Source organism: Tamandua tetradactyla, chromosome 14 (genome assembly GCF_023851605.1).
Source record: "Tamandua tetradactyla isolate mTamTet1 chromosome 14, mTamTet1.pri, whole genome shotgun sequence".
NCBI classification, from domain to species: Eukaryota; Metazoa; Chordata; class Mammalia; order Pilosa; family Myrmecophagidae; genus Tamandua; species Tamandua tetradactyla.
The window spans coordinates 58,128,944-58,146,371 of record NC_135340.1 but is presented as its reverse complement, the minus strand read 5'-3'; the positions used below and the strand labels follow the sequence as shown (position 1 = coordinate 58,146,371).

The 17,428-nt window shown below is 38.1% G+C and overlaps 1 protein-coding gene across 10 annotated transcripts in view; it reads right to left on the bottom strand.

Annotated features, from left to right (window-relative positions):
• Positions 1-2,268: 2,268 nt before the first annotated feature.
• The window catches only part of WDR76 (WD repeat domain 76), a 76,885-nt gene continuing 61,725 nt past the window's right edge, over positions 2,269-17,428 (bottom strand). For all 10 annotated transcript variants that reach the window (XM_077127688.1, XM_077127693.1, XM_077127686.1 and 7 more), the window contains 4 exons: positions 8,349-8,566; positions 7,325-7,477; positions 4,919-4,972; positions 2,269-3,050 (listed from right to left, as the gene is read on the bottom strand). In XM_077127688.1, coding sequence (XP_076983803.1) covers positions 2,795-3,050; positions 4,919-4,972; positions 7,325-7,477; positions 8,349-8,566 — 681 coding nt within the window. In that variant the 3' untranslated portion in view covers positions 2,269-2,794. The remainder of the gene's footprint in view (positions 3,051-4,918; positions 4,973-7,324; positions 7,478-8,348; positions 8,567-17,428) is intronic.

Below are 17,428 nucleotides of genomic sequence, written 5' to 3'. Positions count from 1 at the left end.
CAAAGGGACAGCCCAACAAGATGCCAAAGTTTTTGGAAACTTAAGTTAGAAGGCATATATTTCTACTTCTCAGGTTCAATACAGAAGACACATGTGTGTTTTCCTCTCCTCTCTCTCTCCTACCCACCTTCCCCCATGTACTGTGTGCTGGCTAAAAAGATATAAAATGTTATATCCACAGCCCTACGGCTCCCTGCTTTCCTGGAGAAGTACCTTTGCAAAGTACTCTCTGTGGAAAGGAAACTCAAAGGCCAGAATAATAAACTGGGACTTAAGCAACTCAGGTCTATTAACTCCTAATTATCTGTGGTCCCTCTTTGTCTGACTGAATCTCTATCTTCCCAAAATTAGAACTGTCTTCTTCTGCCTTAAAGTCATATATTAAAGAAGGCCAGGCATCTCAAAGAGAATAACTCAAGTGGAATTCAGCGCTTATAATCTTAAGAGATATGATGAAGGCCAAACTTACAAAGGGAGGGAACAGTCATAAAACATGCATAATTACAGAAGCCACACACCTTTGAGTGAATCTCTGGAAAGAAGTACCATTCACTATAGATGACAGATTATAGTTTAAAGATGTCCTAAAGGAAACAATTTTCCTTTATGTGCTTTCTAAATTTAAACAACTATTCCATTATAAAGCTTATCACAAAGAAACAAGTTCCTACTCACTCTCCTTCCTTCCTGTATTGCCTCAAAAAAATATAAACTCTACTAAGTGAAATCGGATCTATGTAGCACCGTTTATAAAGCTACAATGGAAAAAGAAACCACAGAAGTCAGAAACATCAAGAACTTGCTAAAGTTCACTGTAGAGACCAGGCAATTACCACCAGGTATTCAAAGCTTAACCAATGGTACTAATTTGATTCTGAGTCATTTTCAGCATCTTAAAAAGAGAACAATTCCCGTGGAACTAGCTGCTCCCGAACCTTGAAATTAAGTGGCACAGAAAGGGAAAGGGAGTCTAAAAGCTTCCTTTACTATATCCTGCACAGTGCAAACATAACTCAACCTTACTAAACTTTACTTCGTCTTGCTTATCAAGTGGTATTCTCGCATCATCTGGAGAATACAGAATACCTATTCCTATAAACACCCACAACCAATTAAATAAACTAAGCCCTCAAAATACTTAGATTTTAGTTACAAAGAGAAAATTATTTAGAAAAATAGTTGTTCCTCAAGGAAAACACATGTTATTTTATTTCTGTAGTATACAGTTAGGAAATGATATTTCCTCTTAGAATTCTTTCCATAGTCTGGTGATGAAGAACAATGAAAAAGTTGGATAATGCTATACAGTGTTTTAGTCTGCCAAAGCTGCCAGAATGCAACACACCAGAGATGGATTGGCTTTTAAGAAAAAGGGATTTATTTAGTTAAAAATTTACAGTTCTTCAGAGGAAAGGCAGCTAACTTTTATCTGCGATTCTCTGTCACGCGGGAGGGCACAGAGCAATGTCTGCTGGCCTTATCTCCTGACCTCTGGGTTCCAATGGCTTTCCCCAGGGCGACTCCTTTCTAAATCTCTAAACGTCTGGGTTGAGCTGCGAGTGCTGACATGAGGTATACTGAGCTGCTTAGGCTGTACTGCGTTGAGCTCTCTTCTGACCCCTCTCTTTTAAGCCTCCAGCTAATTAAATTAAACCTCACTCATTGTGGAAGGCACGGCGCTTAGCTGACTGCAGGTGCAGATTCAACCATAAATGAATTTCACATGCTAATGATTCAAGTTCACAGCAACAGAACTTACACCATCACCTAGCCATGCTGACACCTGAACCTAACTTTCACATGCAGTAATAATTAACAAGCTACTGAATTCTCTGCAGAGTCTGAGAGAAAGGAGCATTTAGGGCAGTCTGGGACACTCTAAGGCAGTAGCTTTCCCTTGTTTAACCATGACCCATAGTACAAGAATGCATTTTACATCAGAATATACAGATACATACATATTTAGTAACTAAATTTCACAGGACAATACCTATTCTAATTGTTCTCTACTCTTCACTATTTCTTTCCTTTTCATGTTTTAAATGCTGATAATTGCCATTAAACTGATATCATGTTAATGGCTGCAACCCACTGTTTGGAAAACACTGCTCTAAGGACAGTCCCACCCTGGAGTGCAAGGAGAAGGTAGATACAAAATGTGTGCCAAGGAGTCTGGGATTCCTTGGTAATGTCTCAGTGGAGGGGGAAGAAAAGGCTCACACACACACAACCCGGCCTTGTCCCAAATCAACCAAAGCTACTCAGCAGTTATACTGGAATTTCACATAAGATTTTATTTAGAGGCAGGAAAAAGAGGGAGTTCTTGGGTAAAAAAATTAAAAGTTTCAAAATCACTGACCTGTATGACCTTTCAGGACCCCTTCCAGTTGTGTGACTGTAGAATTAATACTCATTCCAAACTAAAAAATAAACTACAGGTCTAAATATCACTAGGGAATCAAAACCACAGTATATCACAAAAACTTTTAGCATTGATCATTCAAAGTTTTATGATTTATAATGTTAGAACTCTTCAACATATTGCCTGAGTAAAAGTGCTTTATCACAGCCTCCCCTGAAATTCTTTCCCCAACCTGTAGAAACATCCTCCAAGTCTTCTCCATTACTAAAAGTACATTCTGCTCTTCTCAAACAACTTTACATTTGCTAAGTATAACTTATTAACAAATAAACAGACTAAGCCACATGGATTAAACTTTGTCTTTCCAGATTTCTTAGACACTGATTAATTTGAATAAATTGGCATCAATAAACCAAAAACTCAGCAGTTTTCCTAATTCATAAAAACATGTATCTTCCCACTGGAATTACCTCCAGCCAAAATATATCGATTTGGGTGCATGGCATTGATGGAACAAACGGAGGCAAGGTATTCTCCACCAAAAAAAGAATGCACCCCCTTTCCAGTCTCGTGGAAGATTTCTATCCGTCGTGGATAGTCCATGCTGCCAACTATGACACAGTCTTCTTGTTTGGGGTCCCACACAGCTTGGAACCTGGTCAGCCATCGCCCAGTGAAGGTGTTATGCCTGGTAAAAAGACAATAGTTTTCAAAGAAGCAAATGTTATATAACTCAAGGTGCTGCTTTTCTCTGACAACTTTTGTCTCCTAAAGTTCCTGAGTTAGCATCAACCTCATCTCATCCTCCTTACAAGACTGAAACTTAGGACAGAGAAAATGGCTTGCTCAGGTTTGAATCTTATGTGTCCAGCACCATGATTTATGCTCAGTGAATGTTTGCAAAGCATCTAATGAAATGGTACATCTTTGGCTCCATGTTTCCAAGCTCAATGGACAAAGTTGGGCAGAGGATTTCCCCCCAGAAAATTCCTTTTCTAGCACATCTAAAAATGTGCATTCTGTAATCTAGGTTATAGATTTTAACAGGGGATCTGGTATTTCTCAGATTTTTTATTTCCCTGATGATGAACCCTAAACCCATTTTATATTACATACAACTTGAAAATCCCAAAAAACATTTGGGGCCCTTTACAGCTCTCCAAAGCAAAAAGAAAAGTGCTGCCCTTTTTATTCTCTAAATCTTAATATCACTAACAATCCTTTCTTAGTAAAGAAGTAAGGATTATGGAAAATCACTTTTCCCATTGCCACTCAATGGCTCTATCTTTAATGAAAATTCCTACTGAACACAACTGTCACCCTAGACAGATTTTTTTTTAATTTTAAAATTAGTTAACAATAGATTTGAATGAATAAAGTTTGAAAAAAGGAAATGAGGAAGGGAAAACTTCTGATAAGGGAAACTAACATACCTCCATAGATTACAAAATTCATGAAGCAACAATCAATATGCATATCAACAAAAAAAAGCATATCACATTCCCTGTCTCCAACTTCATAAATTTGATAAAGAGGGATATCCAAGAAAAAGGCATTAAGTAAAGTTTGATATAAATCATGCATACATACACACATGCAAAGCACCATATGCAAAAAGAGGTTGACTAGAAAAAATAAAGTGGGAATATAGGTTTGAGGTTGTTGTGTACCCCAGAAAAGCCATGTCCTTTAATCCTCATTCAATATTGCTGGGTGGGATCTTTTTTATTGTTTCCATGGAGATGTGATCCACCCAACTGTGAGTGGTAACTTTTGATTAGATGGTTTCCATGGAGAAGTGTGTTCACCCATTCAAGGTGGGGCTGCTTACTGGAGTCTTTTAAGAAGGAACCATTTTGGAAAAAGCTTTAGAGACAGCAGTGCCAACAGAGCCCACACAGCCAGAGGTCTTTGGAGATGTGGAAGGAAAACGCCCAGGGGAAGCCTTCTGAAATGAGGAGAGAAAGCTAGCAGTGGTCCCATATGCCCTGCCAGCCAAGAGAAACCCCAAACTTCATTGGCCCTTTCTTTGGAGTTAAGGTATCTTTCTCTGGATGCCTTAATTTGGACATTTTCATGGCCTTAAAACTGTCAACTTGATCTTAAGAAGTTCCCTTTTTAAAAGTCGTTCTGTTTCTGGTATATTGCATTCTGGCAGCTTACAAACTGAAACAGTAGGGAAGCCCTCTAAGCTCATAACAAACAGGCACAAATAAAGCTTCATATAGCCCCATCCATGGGAGAATAGTTACAGTCTTCTCTGATAAGGTAACATGAATAATTCAATTCTGTATAGTTATCAACCTTAACCAAATATTCTCAGCTGCAGAGAATAACTATTGACAAAAAGAGATTGAATTGAGCCTTCTTTGTAGACAAAGAGAACCTGGAAGCAAGAAACTTTCTGGGTAGGGAATAGCAAAATGGGACACTTAAGCAATGTAATAAAAAAATCAGGCCCATCATATCTCTGACAATCAGATATCTAATGTATGCACTCCAACAATTAGCTCATGTTAATCCAGGGTCTCCATTATTTGGAATATGGAAACCTACCTGATGGTGGTGAGGAGAGGAACTTGAGAGGATAAACAGCTGCTGTCAAAGATTCTGCATATCAAAAATAAAGAACAACAATTTTTTTTATTGTTTCTTGAAAATCTGAAATAACCTCTGTGTACTTAAACTTCTCATTGGTTCATGATAACAAATATGATTGTTATTTAAAACATAGAGGGGTGGGCGGGCCACGGTGGCTCAGCAGGCAGAGTTCTCACCTGCCATGCCTGAGACTCGGGTTCGATTTCTGGTGCCTACCCATGCAAAAAAAAAAAAAAAATATATATATATATAGGCTCAAACTACAACAAATCTCACCTAATAAATTTACCACCCCAATAGAAAGTTACAAGGACTTTATGAAACATAGTGCTTATAGTTTAGTGTGGAAGTACTATATTTTAATCCAAATACAGTATTTAAATGAATTATGTTCTAAAGTGGTAATATGGCATCTAAAACTATATTCAGATTCAGAAACAACCTAATGTGCTGGTTTGAAATGATGTATGTACCCTAGAAAAGCCATGTTTTAATCCTAATCCCATTTTGTAAAGGCAGCCGTTTCTTCTAATCCCTATTCAGCATTGTATGTTTGAAACTGTAAATAAATTATCTCCCTGGAGATGTGATATAATCGAGAGTGGTTGTTAAACTGCATTAGGTGACGACATGTCTCCACCCATTTGGGTGGGTCTTGATTAGTTTCTGAAGTCCTATAAAAGAGGAAACATTTTGGAGAATGAGAGATTCAGAGAGAACAGAGCAGAATGACATAGCCATGAGAAGCAGAGTCCACCAGCCAGTGACCTTTGGAGATGAAGAAGGAAAATGCCTCCCAGGGAGCTTCATGAAACAGGAAGCCAGGAGAAGAAGCTAACAGATGATGCCCTGTTCGCCATGTGCCCTTCCAGATGACAGAGGAACCCTGACCGTGTTTGCCATGGCCTTTCCACTTGAGAGAGAAACCCTGGCTGTGTTCACCGTGTGCCCTTCCACTTGAGAGAGAAACCCTGAACTTCAATGGCCTTCTTGAACCAAGGTATCTTTCCCTGGATGCCTTCGATTGGACATTTCTATACACTTGTTTTAACTGGGACATTTTCTCAGCCTTACAACTGTAAACTGGCAACTTATTAAATTCCTCTTTTTAAATGCCATTCCATTTCTGGCATATTGCATTCCAGCAGCTAGCAAACTAGAACACCTAACATTGCACTTATCAACAGCAATTTCCCCGTAAGATTCATCAGTTGAAGGTTGACAGTGTCATTTCCAGGTTATCAATGGAGCCTGCAACTGGCCAGCAACCAGGGAAGGTGTTCTTGTGTGGCAGCTGGAGAGGAATCCAGCAGCCTCCACTGGGTACCCTGACAAAAGGAAGCCAGGCACATCACCACCACCACATTCTCCTTAAGCCTAGCTATCCCAGTACAGTTGCTTGACACTAATTCAATTACTAGAAAGCCAAACCACTAATGGTTATGGTTGCAAAAGTAAACTTTGCAGAGCAAATGAACGGGAACAGGACAAATAGGTAGCTCTTGAGGCAAAGGGTAATGCTTACAGACTTTGCTAAAAACTGATGCGGGACCTGTCACACACGCAGACCAGGCTCTTCCCAATAGGTGGGTCTAAGCAGAAATTAGGTGCCATTCTAGAAACTGGCCCACAATATATATTCAATAGATACTTGTTGAATGAATAATGAATGAAATCCAATATCACTTAAGGTTAACTCTAATAATCTGAGAAGTGCTCGTAATTTCAAGCAAAATTAGGAGGATTCTAAAAGAAAACAAAATAATTTTACTTTGTGGTTATACTAACATTCCCCCTTTTTTTTAACATGGGCAGGCACCAGGAATCGAACCCGGGTCTCTGGCATGGCAGGGAAGAACTCTGCTTGCTAAGGCACAATGGCCCGCCTCCCCCACATCTTTTTTAATTGGTGTGATTTTCTATTTTGAGTTCAATTGGTTTATATTAAATTTTTAAACCTATTTTTAGGAAGTAGTTATAGAAAACAACCAAATGTATTCTCCCTGCCTATGGTCTGGGGCTCTGCAGCTTCCATCCAACCGCTCTACTGGGTAGGGTAGACCCCACCTTTCCCAAAGCACAAACTTCTCTCTATATTAAAATTATCTCCCTTCCAAGATACCATGAATACTGATTTTATTGGGATTTCTGGGAATCTTCAGTGCTGAAAGAGAAGCCTGGAAGCTATAAGCCTTCCTTGCCAGATCATATAGTTCCAAGGAATTTTCTAGGACCCAGGAACTGCTGAAAAGTCATTAAGCATGGGTCACAGGTCTTTGGTGGCCTAAGCAATAAAACTAGTGATTGAATTGGTTTACGGACTTTAGATTCCTTAAAAACATGTCTGCCTTCCCTATTTACCTCAGCTTACAATCGGCACATGTTGTTACCACTCTGTTACCAGTCATAGGTGAAAAATAGGCAGAGGCAATGCTCTTTGTATGTTCAGTCAAAGAAATCAAAGGCTGGCTTCCCCTGGGTTTCAGGTGCCTTGTATCATAAATATGAGCATCCCTGTAATGAGAGGAATAATTATCAATGTTCCCACAGTATATGCAGTTATTAGCCTCTAGAATATAGCCGGGCATAAATTATACACTCAAATACTTACTACACTGTAGACCATTTAAATCAGAACCCACTTCTCTTCTGTATTAATTTTAATGGTATATAAAAATACTAGAAAAATTCCAAAACTATTTCAGATATATGTAACCAGTGGGTAAAGAGAGACAAGTTTCTAGTTGGTTTCCCAACCTTTCCATAGAAAAAGTTAGCACAGACCAACAAGTTATACACCACATAAAGTGCGTTTTTCTCCAAAATGATTAATGTTCTTCTCAAAACTCTAAAAGTAAATGCATATGTTGCCAAAGACAACAAAAATGTTTCAACAGTTTCACCATTTATTAAAACAAACAAAAAAAATCTTGTTTTTATAAAAATCACACATGGAAAAAAAAAAACCTCAATCAGTGTAGAAAGTAAAAAATATTAGCCTTTGGGTATCACAAATGTCTTTGACAACCAAACTAAACATGTATTCCTGACAATAAAAGGCCTAAGTCAAAAAGTTTTATGAAGAATAGGGGGAACAAATGTTAAAATAAATTCAGTTTGAAATAGTGGTAAATGAAAGCGAGGGGTAAGGGGTATGGTACAATAGTTTTTTTCTATTATCATTTTATTTCTTTTTTTGTTGTCTTTTTATTTCTTTTTCTAAATCGATGCAAATGTACTAAGAAATGATGAATATGCAACTATGGGATCATATTAAGAATTACTGATTATATATGTAGAATGGAATGATTTCTAAATGTTTCGTTTGTTAATTTTTTTTAATTAATAAAATAAGTTAAAAAAAAAAGTTTTATGAAGAACATACCTCAATCCTGCAGCAATGAAATACTGTCTATACACTGGGTGGACATGGACAGTTCTTATTTTGTTCAAAGCAGACTGGACAAGTTTCTCATAAGATGTTCCAGGTGTCCGTCTATCCACTAGGGATATACTTCCATCCCAATGTCCTACAATTAAAGTGGAGGCATCTTCTGCCAAGAAGTCAAACGAGGAAAAGCTACTTCTTTCATTTCTATACACCTAAAGACATAAGTAAAAATTAGCTTATATTTATATAACATTCTCCTTTTAAAGCATGCCAAGCCACAATTTCTTTGATAAAAGAGTTATAAAATACTTTAATTTACCCAAATAAATGTATTTATCCTTCCATCATCCCCATAGGAAGCACAGGGCACAACAATCACCTCTTTCACAGAGATGGAAACAAAGGCACTGATCAGAAGTGAGACTACAATCAACGGTCCATCGATCCATGTCAGGATGTCATCCCAAATCTCTTACAACCCAATAAACCTCAGTTCTAAATCTAGCCTGTGAAACCTACCAGGGTGGACTCAATCTAAATTCTACTCAATTGAAATTATACCTTAATAGACCAAGTAACTGCCAACAAAGTCCAACATATATGGCTGAATGCTCATCTACTCTTGGTGGGACCTAAATAGGTACAAATTTTTGACAGTTAAGCCATATCTACCAAAATTTTCATGTTTCTATATAGTCATTGACCCAGTAATTTCTCTAATATTTATATAAGGATGTTCACTGCAAAGTTGTTTATAATACCAGTAAGAAACAACATAAATGTTGGAATCTGGTTAAATCAGTGATGGAACACCTCTACCGTGAAATACCATGCACTGTGAAAAAAAAAACTGAGGTAGATTTGTATTACTAACTGTCCAAGATATACTAATAAGTGAAAAAAGGCAAGATCCAAGAGTATATAGACAGATAATAGATAGATAGAGCTATATAGGTATATATGGCATAAAGCCATTAGTATACAGGGGAGAAGTGTTCCAGGAAGATGACAGAATAGGGAGGGAGTTGCAGGGCTCACTCTTCTCCCCAAAACAGCAAGTGGATAGGGAGAAACTGTCCAAATCAACTGATCTGGGGCTCCAGAGGTCAAGGGAGTACTGAGCAGCATCCAGGGAAGTGCGGGACAAAAAGACTGAGAAACTGTGGTAAGAGACTGTGTGACTAGGCCGTGGCTTTGGGCACCTACCCCACCCTCAAGGCAAGCAGCTTCAGGCAGTCCAACCCCTACCAAGTGAGTTGCTGTGGACTGTGAGGGCCACAGCAGTCCTCAACCCTAAGAACAGAGGAGAACAAGGCCTAGTACTGAGTCAGCTTAATTTGCTGGCAAATCTAGATGGTTGGATCCCACTGTTCTGGTACTTCCTGGTCAAGTGTCACTGGGCCTTTGTTTCCACCCAGGTCAGAGGCTGAGCTGACAAAGGGCTAAAAATATGCTGCCCTCATAGGGCTGAGGGGAATAGGTTGTCAAACAGCACCATCTGCTGGGCAGGCCAGGAAAACACAACCTTGGAAAGTTGAAAGAAAAAAAGGCTTTTTTGAGTCCTTCCTACCCTCTCCCTTGGACTCTATGAATCTGGTCTGCACATCTTGCACAGGTACCTGGCCCTGTTTGGGCTAGGAAATACTGAACAAACAACTGTCAAAGAAGAGCTGGAACACAAACCCAATTAACAACAAAATTCCAGACTAGAGAGAAAAACCAACTTGCAGAATCAACCCATCAAAATTATCAGATGCCCAGCATCAGCAAAAACTTACAAGCCATATTAAGAAAGGGAGATATGGACCAGTCAAAGAAACAAATTAAAAAGTAGAGGAAAAAATAAATAATTCTTAAAAAGTAGAGGAGCTAGAGAATTTGGAACAACTAATGAAAAATGTTCAACAAATCTCCTATATCAATTCAAGGAGATGAAGGAAAATATGGCTAAAGAGATAAGGGATATTAAGAAGACACTGGGTGAACATAAATAAGAATTGTAAAGCTTGCAAAGGAAAATGACCAATCTTATGGAAATGAAAGGCATAAGAAATGACATTAAAAATACACTCAAGGCATATGACAGCAGATTTGAACAGGCAGAAAAAAAGATCAGTGAGCTAAACATAGGACATTTGAAATAGAACAGACAAAATAACAGATAAAGAAAAAAACGGAAAAAATGGAGTAGGGTCTCAGGGATTTGAATGATAGCATGAAGTGCAAAAACATATGCATCATGGATGTTCCAGAGAAAAAGAAAAGGGAAAAGGGACAGGAAGAATATTTGAGGAAATAATGGTCAAAACCTCCTAAGTCAGGGCAGTGCAACAGTGGCTTAGTGGCAGAGTTCTCGCCTGCCATGCCAGAGACCCAGGTTCAATTCTTGGTGCCTGCCCATGCCAAAAAAAAAAAAACCTAAAAACTCCTAACTAAAAAAAACACAAAACTCCTAACTCTTATAAAAAATGCAAATATGCATGTCCAAGAAGCACAACATGCTCCAAACTGAATAAATACAAATATACCCACTCCAAGACACCTACTAATCAGACTGTCGAATGCCAAAGATAAAGATTCTGAAAGCAGCAGTTTTCTCAAAATGGTAGATGCAGTGCTACCAGTAATTCCATTCTTAGATCTCTACCCAAGAGAAACGAAAACATAAGTACATGTATGTGAATGTTTATAGCAGCATTATTCACAACAGCCAAAAAGAGAAAACAACCCAAATGTTCAGCTGACAAGTAGATGAATAAAATGTAGAATATTCATATAAAAGAAAATTATTCCTTTAGAAGGAATGAAGTACTACTGATTTCTGCTACAACAAGGATGTACCTTGAAAGCATGTTAAGTAGAAGAAACCAGTCACAGAAGACCACATATTGTATAGTTCCACTTATGTGAAATATCCAAAATAGGTAAATTTATAGAGACAGAAAATAGATTAGTGGTTGCCTTGGCTGGGGGGAGGGGTGTTGTGGATAAGATGGCTAAGGGGTACAGAATTTCTTTTTGAGGTGACGAAAATGTTTTAAATTGACTGTAATTGATTGTGGTAATGGCAGCACAACTCTATAAATATACTAAAACCAGTGAGTTGTATACTTTACATAGGTGATTTGTATGGTATGTGAATTATATCTCAGTAAAGCTGTTTCAAGAAATGAGTAGAGGGTGGGCCACGGTGGCTCAGCAGGCAGAGTTTTTGCCTGCCATGCTGGAGACCCGGGTTCAATTCCCAGTGCCTGCCCATGCAAAAAAAAAAAAAAAAAGAGTAGAATCAGTTATTACTAAGTGGCTTATAAACATAGATGGACCTTCAAAATTCAAACTCCAACATTTCTGCAAGAACAGAAACAAATACAAAAAAGGATGTGACTAGCATGTATAAGTACATAGCGGAACATTAAAAACTGAAATATTCAGTGGCATCATCAACATGATGACAAAAACTTCTACATCTACTGAAACCTCTCCCCAGAGAGTCAGAAGAAAAAAAAAAGACAAATCTCATTTGCTCAGAAATCTGGGGGAAGGTAAGGACTGGAGATAGATCTCACAAATACTGAATAGAAGAAAGAAGATGTTATCAGATAGGAAATTTCCATCCTAGGCTGCCAGTCCACTCCCCTCCCCCTCACTCAGTCCCACACAACTTGTTAAGTATCCAAAGGCAGCATCCAGGATCTCTCTCACCTCCCTCCAGAGACATAGACTATAAAATCCCTCACAGCAGTGAGACAGATCCCTACCTATATCCAGACACAAGGACCCAAGTCCACAGCAACCCACAGCAAGACTCAAGCTGCTGGGGAGTCCAGAATACAAAAGGGCACCAGGAAGGGGCTTCCAAAAGCAGCAAGTAACCAGGTAGTAACTGTCCAAATCAACTGTTGGGGACCCAGGAGACAATGGAGAACATTTGAACACCCAGGTCAGTGCAGGACAAAGAGACGGAAAATGAGGGCAGAGACTACAATTCCAGCCATAACTCCTGGCATCCATCCCCCACTCTTGGGGGAAGCAGCAGTGGGAGCTCCAATTCTTGCCTGGAGGATGGCTAAGAACTGGGGTGGCTGCAGGAGTCATCTGCCCCAAGTACAGAGGGGGACACAACACAACACTGAGCCAGATATTGGCCAGCGAAGTGAGATCCCCATAGTTTCAGCTCTGCCTGGTCAGACACTGTATGCGAGTCAAACAGCTGAGGATGAATATGTAACTAAAGAGCACCATCTGCTGGGCAGGCCAGAAAGTACAGGGGTTGGCTGGGAAATACCATCCAACTGTCAAAGCAGTGCCCTAAAACAAACCCAGGCAACAACTAAATCCTAGACAACAGAGAAATAATTGACCTTCAGAATAGACCCATCAAGATAATCAGACGACTAGCTGGTAGAGACACAGAATCTGGAACAACTGATCTATGATGTTCAAACAAATCTAAACTGATTCAGAGAATGAAGGAAAATGTGCCAAAAGAGATAAAAGGATATTAATACACTGGGAGAGCATGAAGAAGAATTTGAAAGAATACATAGAAAAATAACAGGCATTATGGAAACGAAAGACATTGTAGATGAAATTTAAAATATACTAGAGACACACAACAGCAGGTCTGAAGAGGCAGAAGAACGGATCAGCGAGCTAGAAGACAGAGCAACCAAATTCGAAGAGAAGAAAAAATGGGAAAATTTGAGCAGGATCTCAGAAAAATGATTGCCAACACAAAGCACACAAACATATGTATTATGGTATCCCAGAAGGAGAAGAGAAGGGAAAAGGGCCAGGAAGACTATCCAAGGAAATAATAGCTGAAAATTTCCCAACCTTATAAAGGACAAATATGCAGAATCAAGAAGCCCAATGTAGTCCCAAGAGAATAAATCCGAAGAGAACCACTCCAAGACACATACTAATTAGACCAGTAAATGCCAAAGAGAAGGGGAAATTCTGAAAGCAGCAAAAGGAAAGTGATTCACTACCATAAAAGAAAAGTTTATTCACCAATAAGATTAAATGCTGATTTCTCACCAGACACCATGGAGTAGAGAAGGCAGTGGTGTATTTAAGATATTGAAAAAGAAAAATTGTCAGCCAAGATTTCTCTATCCAGCAAAGCTGTCCAAAAATGAGGGATAAGATGCCTGCTTCATGACTACTCAGCTGACAGAGGTTATTGACCCATAGGCCTTCCTTGAATTAATGTATCTTTTGTTGGATACCTTAATTTGGACATTTTTATAGGCTTAGAACTGTAAGCATGTAAGTTACTAAATTCCCCCTTTTAAAAGCCATTCTAGTTCTGGTATATTGCATTCCAGGAGCTTGCAAACTATAACACTTAGACACAGAAGTTTGGAGATGCAGAGCCCTGCAGATGTTATCACGTGCCCTCCCATGAGATGCTAAGTAAAACAGAACCAAGAATTGTTTCCTGGAGGAGCTAAATGGAGGCCCACACATGCTTAGAGAGGAAACCACTGGCATCACAAACAGGAACAAGGACCAGCAGATGTCAGCCATATGCCTTCCCATGTGACAAATACTGTCCGTTCTTGAGTCAAGGTATCTTTTCTGAATTATAGCCTTAAAACTATAAATCTGTAACTTAATAAATTGATTCCCTTTTTAAAAGCCAAAGAAAAAATGTGGGAGAGTTTAAAATATTCATAGATAAACAGAAGCTGAGAGAGTTTGTTAACAAGAGACCAAATCTATAAGAAATACAAAAACAAATCCTGCCAGTTGAAAAGACAAGAGAAAGAGGCTTGAAGAAGGGTATAGCAATGAAGAGTATTAGTAAGAATAACTAAAAGGATAAAATAAACTTTTATTTTATCTGACAAATAAAAGCCAAAGGATAAAACTGAGTTAAATACTGCCTTTACAGTAATAACATTGAATATTAATGGATTAAACTTCCCTATCAAAAGACACAAATTGACAGAATGGATGAAAAGATATGATCCACCTATATGCTGTTTAAAAGATTCATTTTCAGCCAAAGATACAAGTAGGTTGAAAGTGAAATGATGAAAAAAGATATTCCACACAAGCAATAATGGAAAAAAAAAAAAAAGTTAGGGTTGTGTGCTGTTTGAAGCTATTATGTACCCCAGAAAAGCCATGCCCTTTAATCCTCACTCGGTATTGCTGGGTGGAATCTTTTTTATTGTTTTCATGGAGATATGACCTACCCAACTCTGGGTGGTAACTTCTGATTAGATGATTTCCATGGCGATGTGTCTCCACCCATTCAAGGTGGGGTTGCTTACTGGAGTCCTTTAAGAAGGAACCGTTCTGCAAAAACTTTAGAGCCACCAGAACCCACAGAACCAATGGAACAGACAGAGCCCTGGGGAAACCATTGAAGAAGCCTGCAGAGAAAGCTAGCAGACATTGTCAAGTGCCTTTACAACTGAGAGAAAAACTCCAAACATCACTGGCTTTCTTGAACCAAGGTATCTTTCTCTGGATGCCTTAATTTGGACATTTTCACAGCCTTAGAACTGTAAATTTGCAATTCAATAAATTTCCTTTCTTAAAAGCCATTCCAGGGTGCACAGGTGGTTCAGTGGTAGAATACTCACCTTCCATGCGGGAGACCCAGGTTCGATTCCCGGACCATGTGCTCAAAAAAAAAAAAAAGCCATTCCATTTCAGGTATATCATATTCGGCAGCTTACAAATTAACACAGGTAGCTATACTAATATCAGACAAAATAGACTATAAGTGGAAAGATGTTATGAGAGGCAAAGAAGGGGACTATATATTAATAAAAGGGACAATTCACCAAGAAGAAATAACAATCATAAATATTTATGCACTTAATCACCCTTTATACAAAAATTAACCTAAAATGGATCAAAAACCTAAACGTTAAGAGCCAGGACCATAAAACTCCTAGAAGAAAATGTAGGGAAGCACCTTCAAGATCTTGAGGTACTGAAAACTGGGCTCTAAGTCAGTCTCTAATAAAGTTTTGTTTAGTAAGTTTGTTTTCTCAGAAACCTTAGGCCTCCAGATTGAGCCTGGGCCAGGCACATTCTGGAACCTAGAGGTACCAGTCTTTCCAAGAACAACCACCAAGTTCATTCCTCTACTCCAGAACATCAACATCCCTTTCCGGCACAATGAAGTTAAAATGGTCATTGCCCAGATATCCTCAGAGATTCAGAGAAAGATCAAATAAGAGGAAGGAGGTGTCACTGAGAAATTAGGATTTAACAAATGACTATAACTACTGACTCATTATAGAGAGACTTCTTTTTACAGTCTAGTGTTTTAGAATGCCAGAAGGAAGTAACTGACATTGGCTGAACTGTAATCCAGCAGCTCTGATCTTTGATAATCATTATATAACTACAGAGCAAAAAATAAAAATAAAGTAAATTGCCCAAGTTAAAAAAAAAAAAAGATCTTGAGGTAGGAGGTGGTTTCTTAGACCTTACACCCAAATCACAAGCTACGAAAGAAAAATGGGATAAACAGGACCTCCTCAAAACTGAATACTTTTGTGCTTCAAAGGACTTTGCCAAGAAGGTGAAAAGTAGCCTACTCACTGTGAGAAAATATTTGGAAACCACAAATCCAACAAGGGTTTAATATTCAGAATATATAAAGAAATCCTACAACTGGGCAAAAGACATGAATAGATATTTTTCCAAAGAGCAAATACAAATGACTAAAAAAGCACAAGAACAGACGGTGTAACAGGACTAGATACAAAAACTCAAAAATGGACAGCACAATAATACCTAATCGTAAAGTAATCATGTTAAAACACTGAATGAAGCTGCATCTGAGCTATAGGTTTTTGTTTTGTTTTGTTTTGTTTTGTTTTGATTTTACTATTATTACTTTTATTTTTGTCTCTATATTAACATTCTATATCTTTTACGGTTATGTTGCTAGTTCTTCTAAACCAATGCATATGTACTAAGAAATGATGATCATGCATCTATGTGATGATGTTAAGAATTAATGATTGCATATGTAGAATGGTATGATCTCTAAATGTAGGGTTAATTTCTTTTTTTCCGTTAATTAAAAAAAAAAAAGATAAGGGATAATTGGAGCTGAAGCGATACAGACTGTACAACGGGACTGGATATAAAAACTCAGAAATGGACAGCACAATACTACCCAATTGTAATGCAATTATGTTAAAATACTGAATGAAGCTGCATGTGAGGTATAGGTTTTTTTTGTTTTTGTTTTTGTTTTTTTTCTTTCTATTATTGTTTTAATTCTTATTCTGTTGTCTTTTTATTTCTTTTTCTAAATCGATGCAAATGTACTAAGAAATGATGAATATGCAACTATGTGACGTTATTAAGAATTACTGATTGTACATGTAGATTGGAATGATTTCTAATTGTTTTGTTAATTCTTTTTTTAATTAATAAAAAAAAAAAAAAGCACAAGAAATGGTGCTCAACTTCACTAGCTATTAGGGAAATGCAAATCAAAACCATAATGAGATATCATCTCACCCCTACTAGAATAGCTGCTATTAAACCAACAGGAAACAACAAGTGTTGGAGAGGATGCGGAGAAATTGGAACACTTATTCACTGCTGGTAGGAATGTAAAATGAAGCAGCTGTTGTGGAGGACGGTTTGGCAGTTCCTCAGAAAGCTAAGTATAGAGCTGCCTTACTACCTGGCAATCCTGCTACTCAGTCTATATGCAGAAGATGTGAAAGCAGGAACACAGACATTTGCACACCAAGGTTCACAGCAGCATTATTCATAATCGCCAAAAGGCAGAAGCAACCCAAGTATCCATCAACAGATGAATGTATAAGCAAAATGTAGTATGTACATATGATGTAACATTATCCAACGGTAAGAAGGAATGAAGTCCCGAAGCATGCAACATAAATGAGCCTTGAGGACATTATGTTAAGTGAAATAAGTCAGACATAAAAGGACAAATACTGTATGATCTCACCAACATGAACTAATTATAATATGTAAACTCACAGACAAAATCTAGAATATAGGTTATAAGGATATAGAATGAGGCTAGAGCAGTTGCTTAATAGGTGCAGAATTTTTAA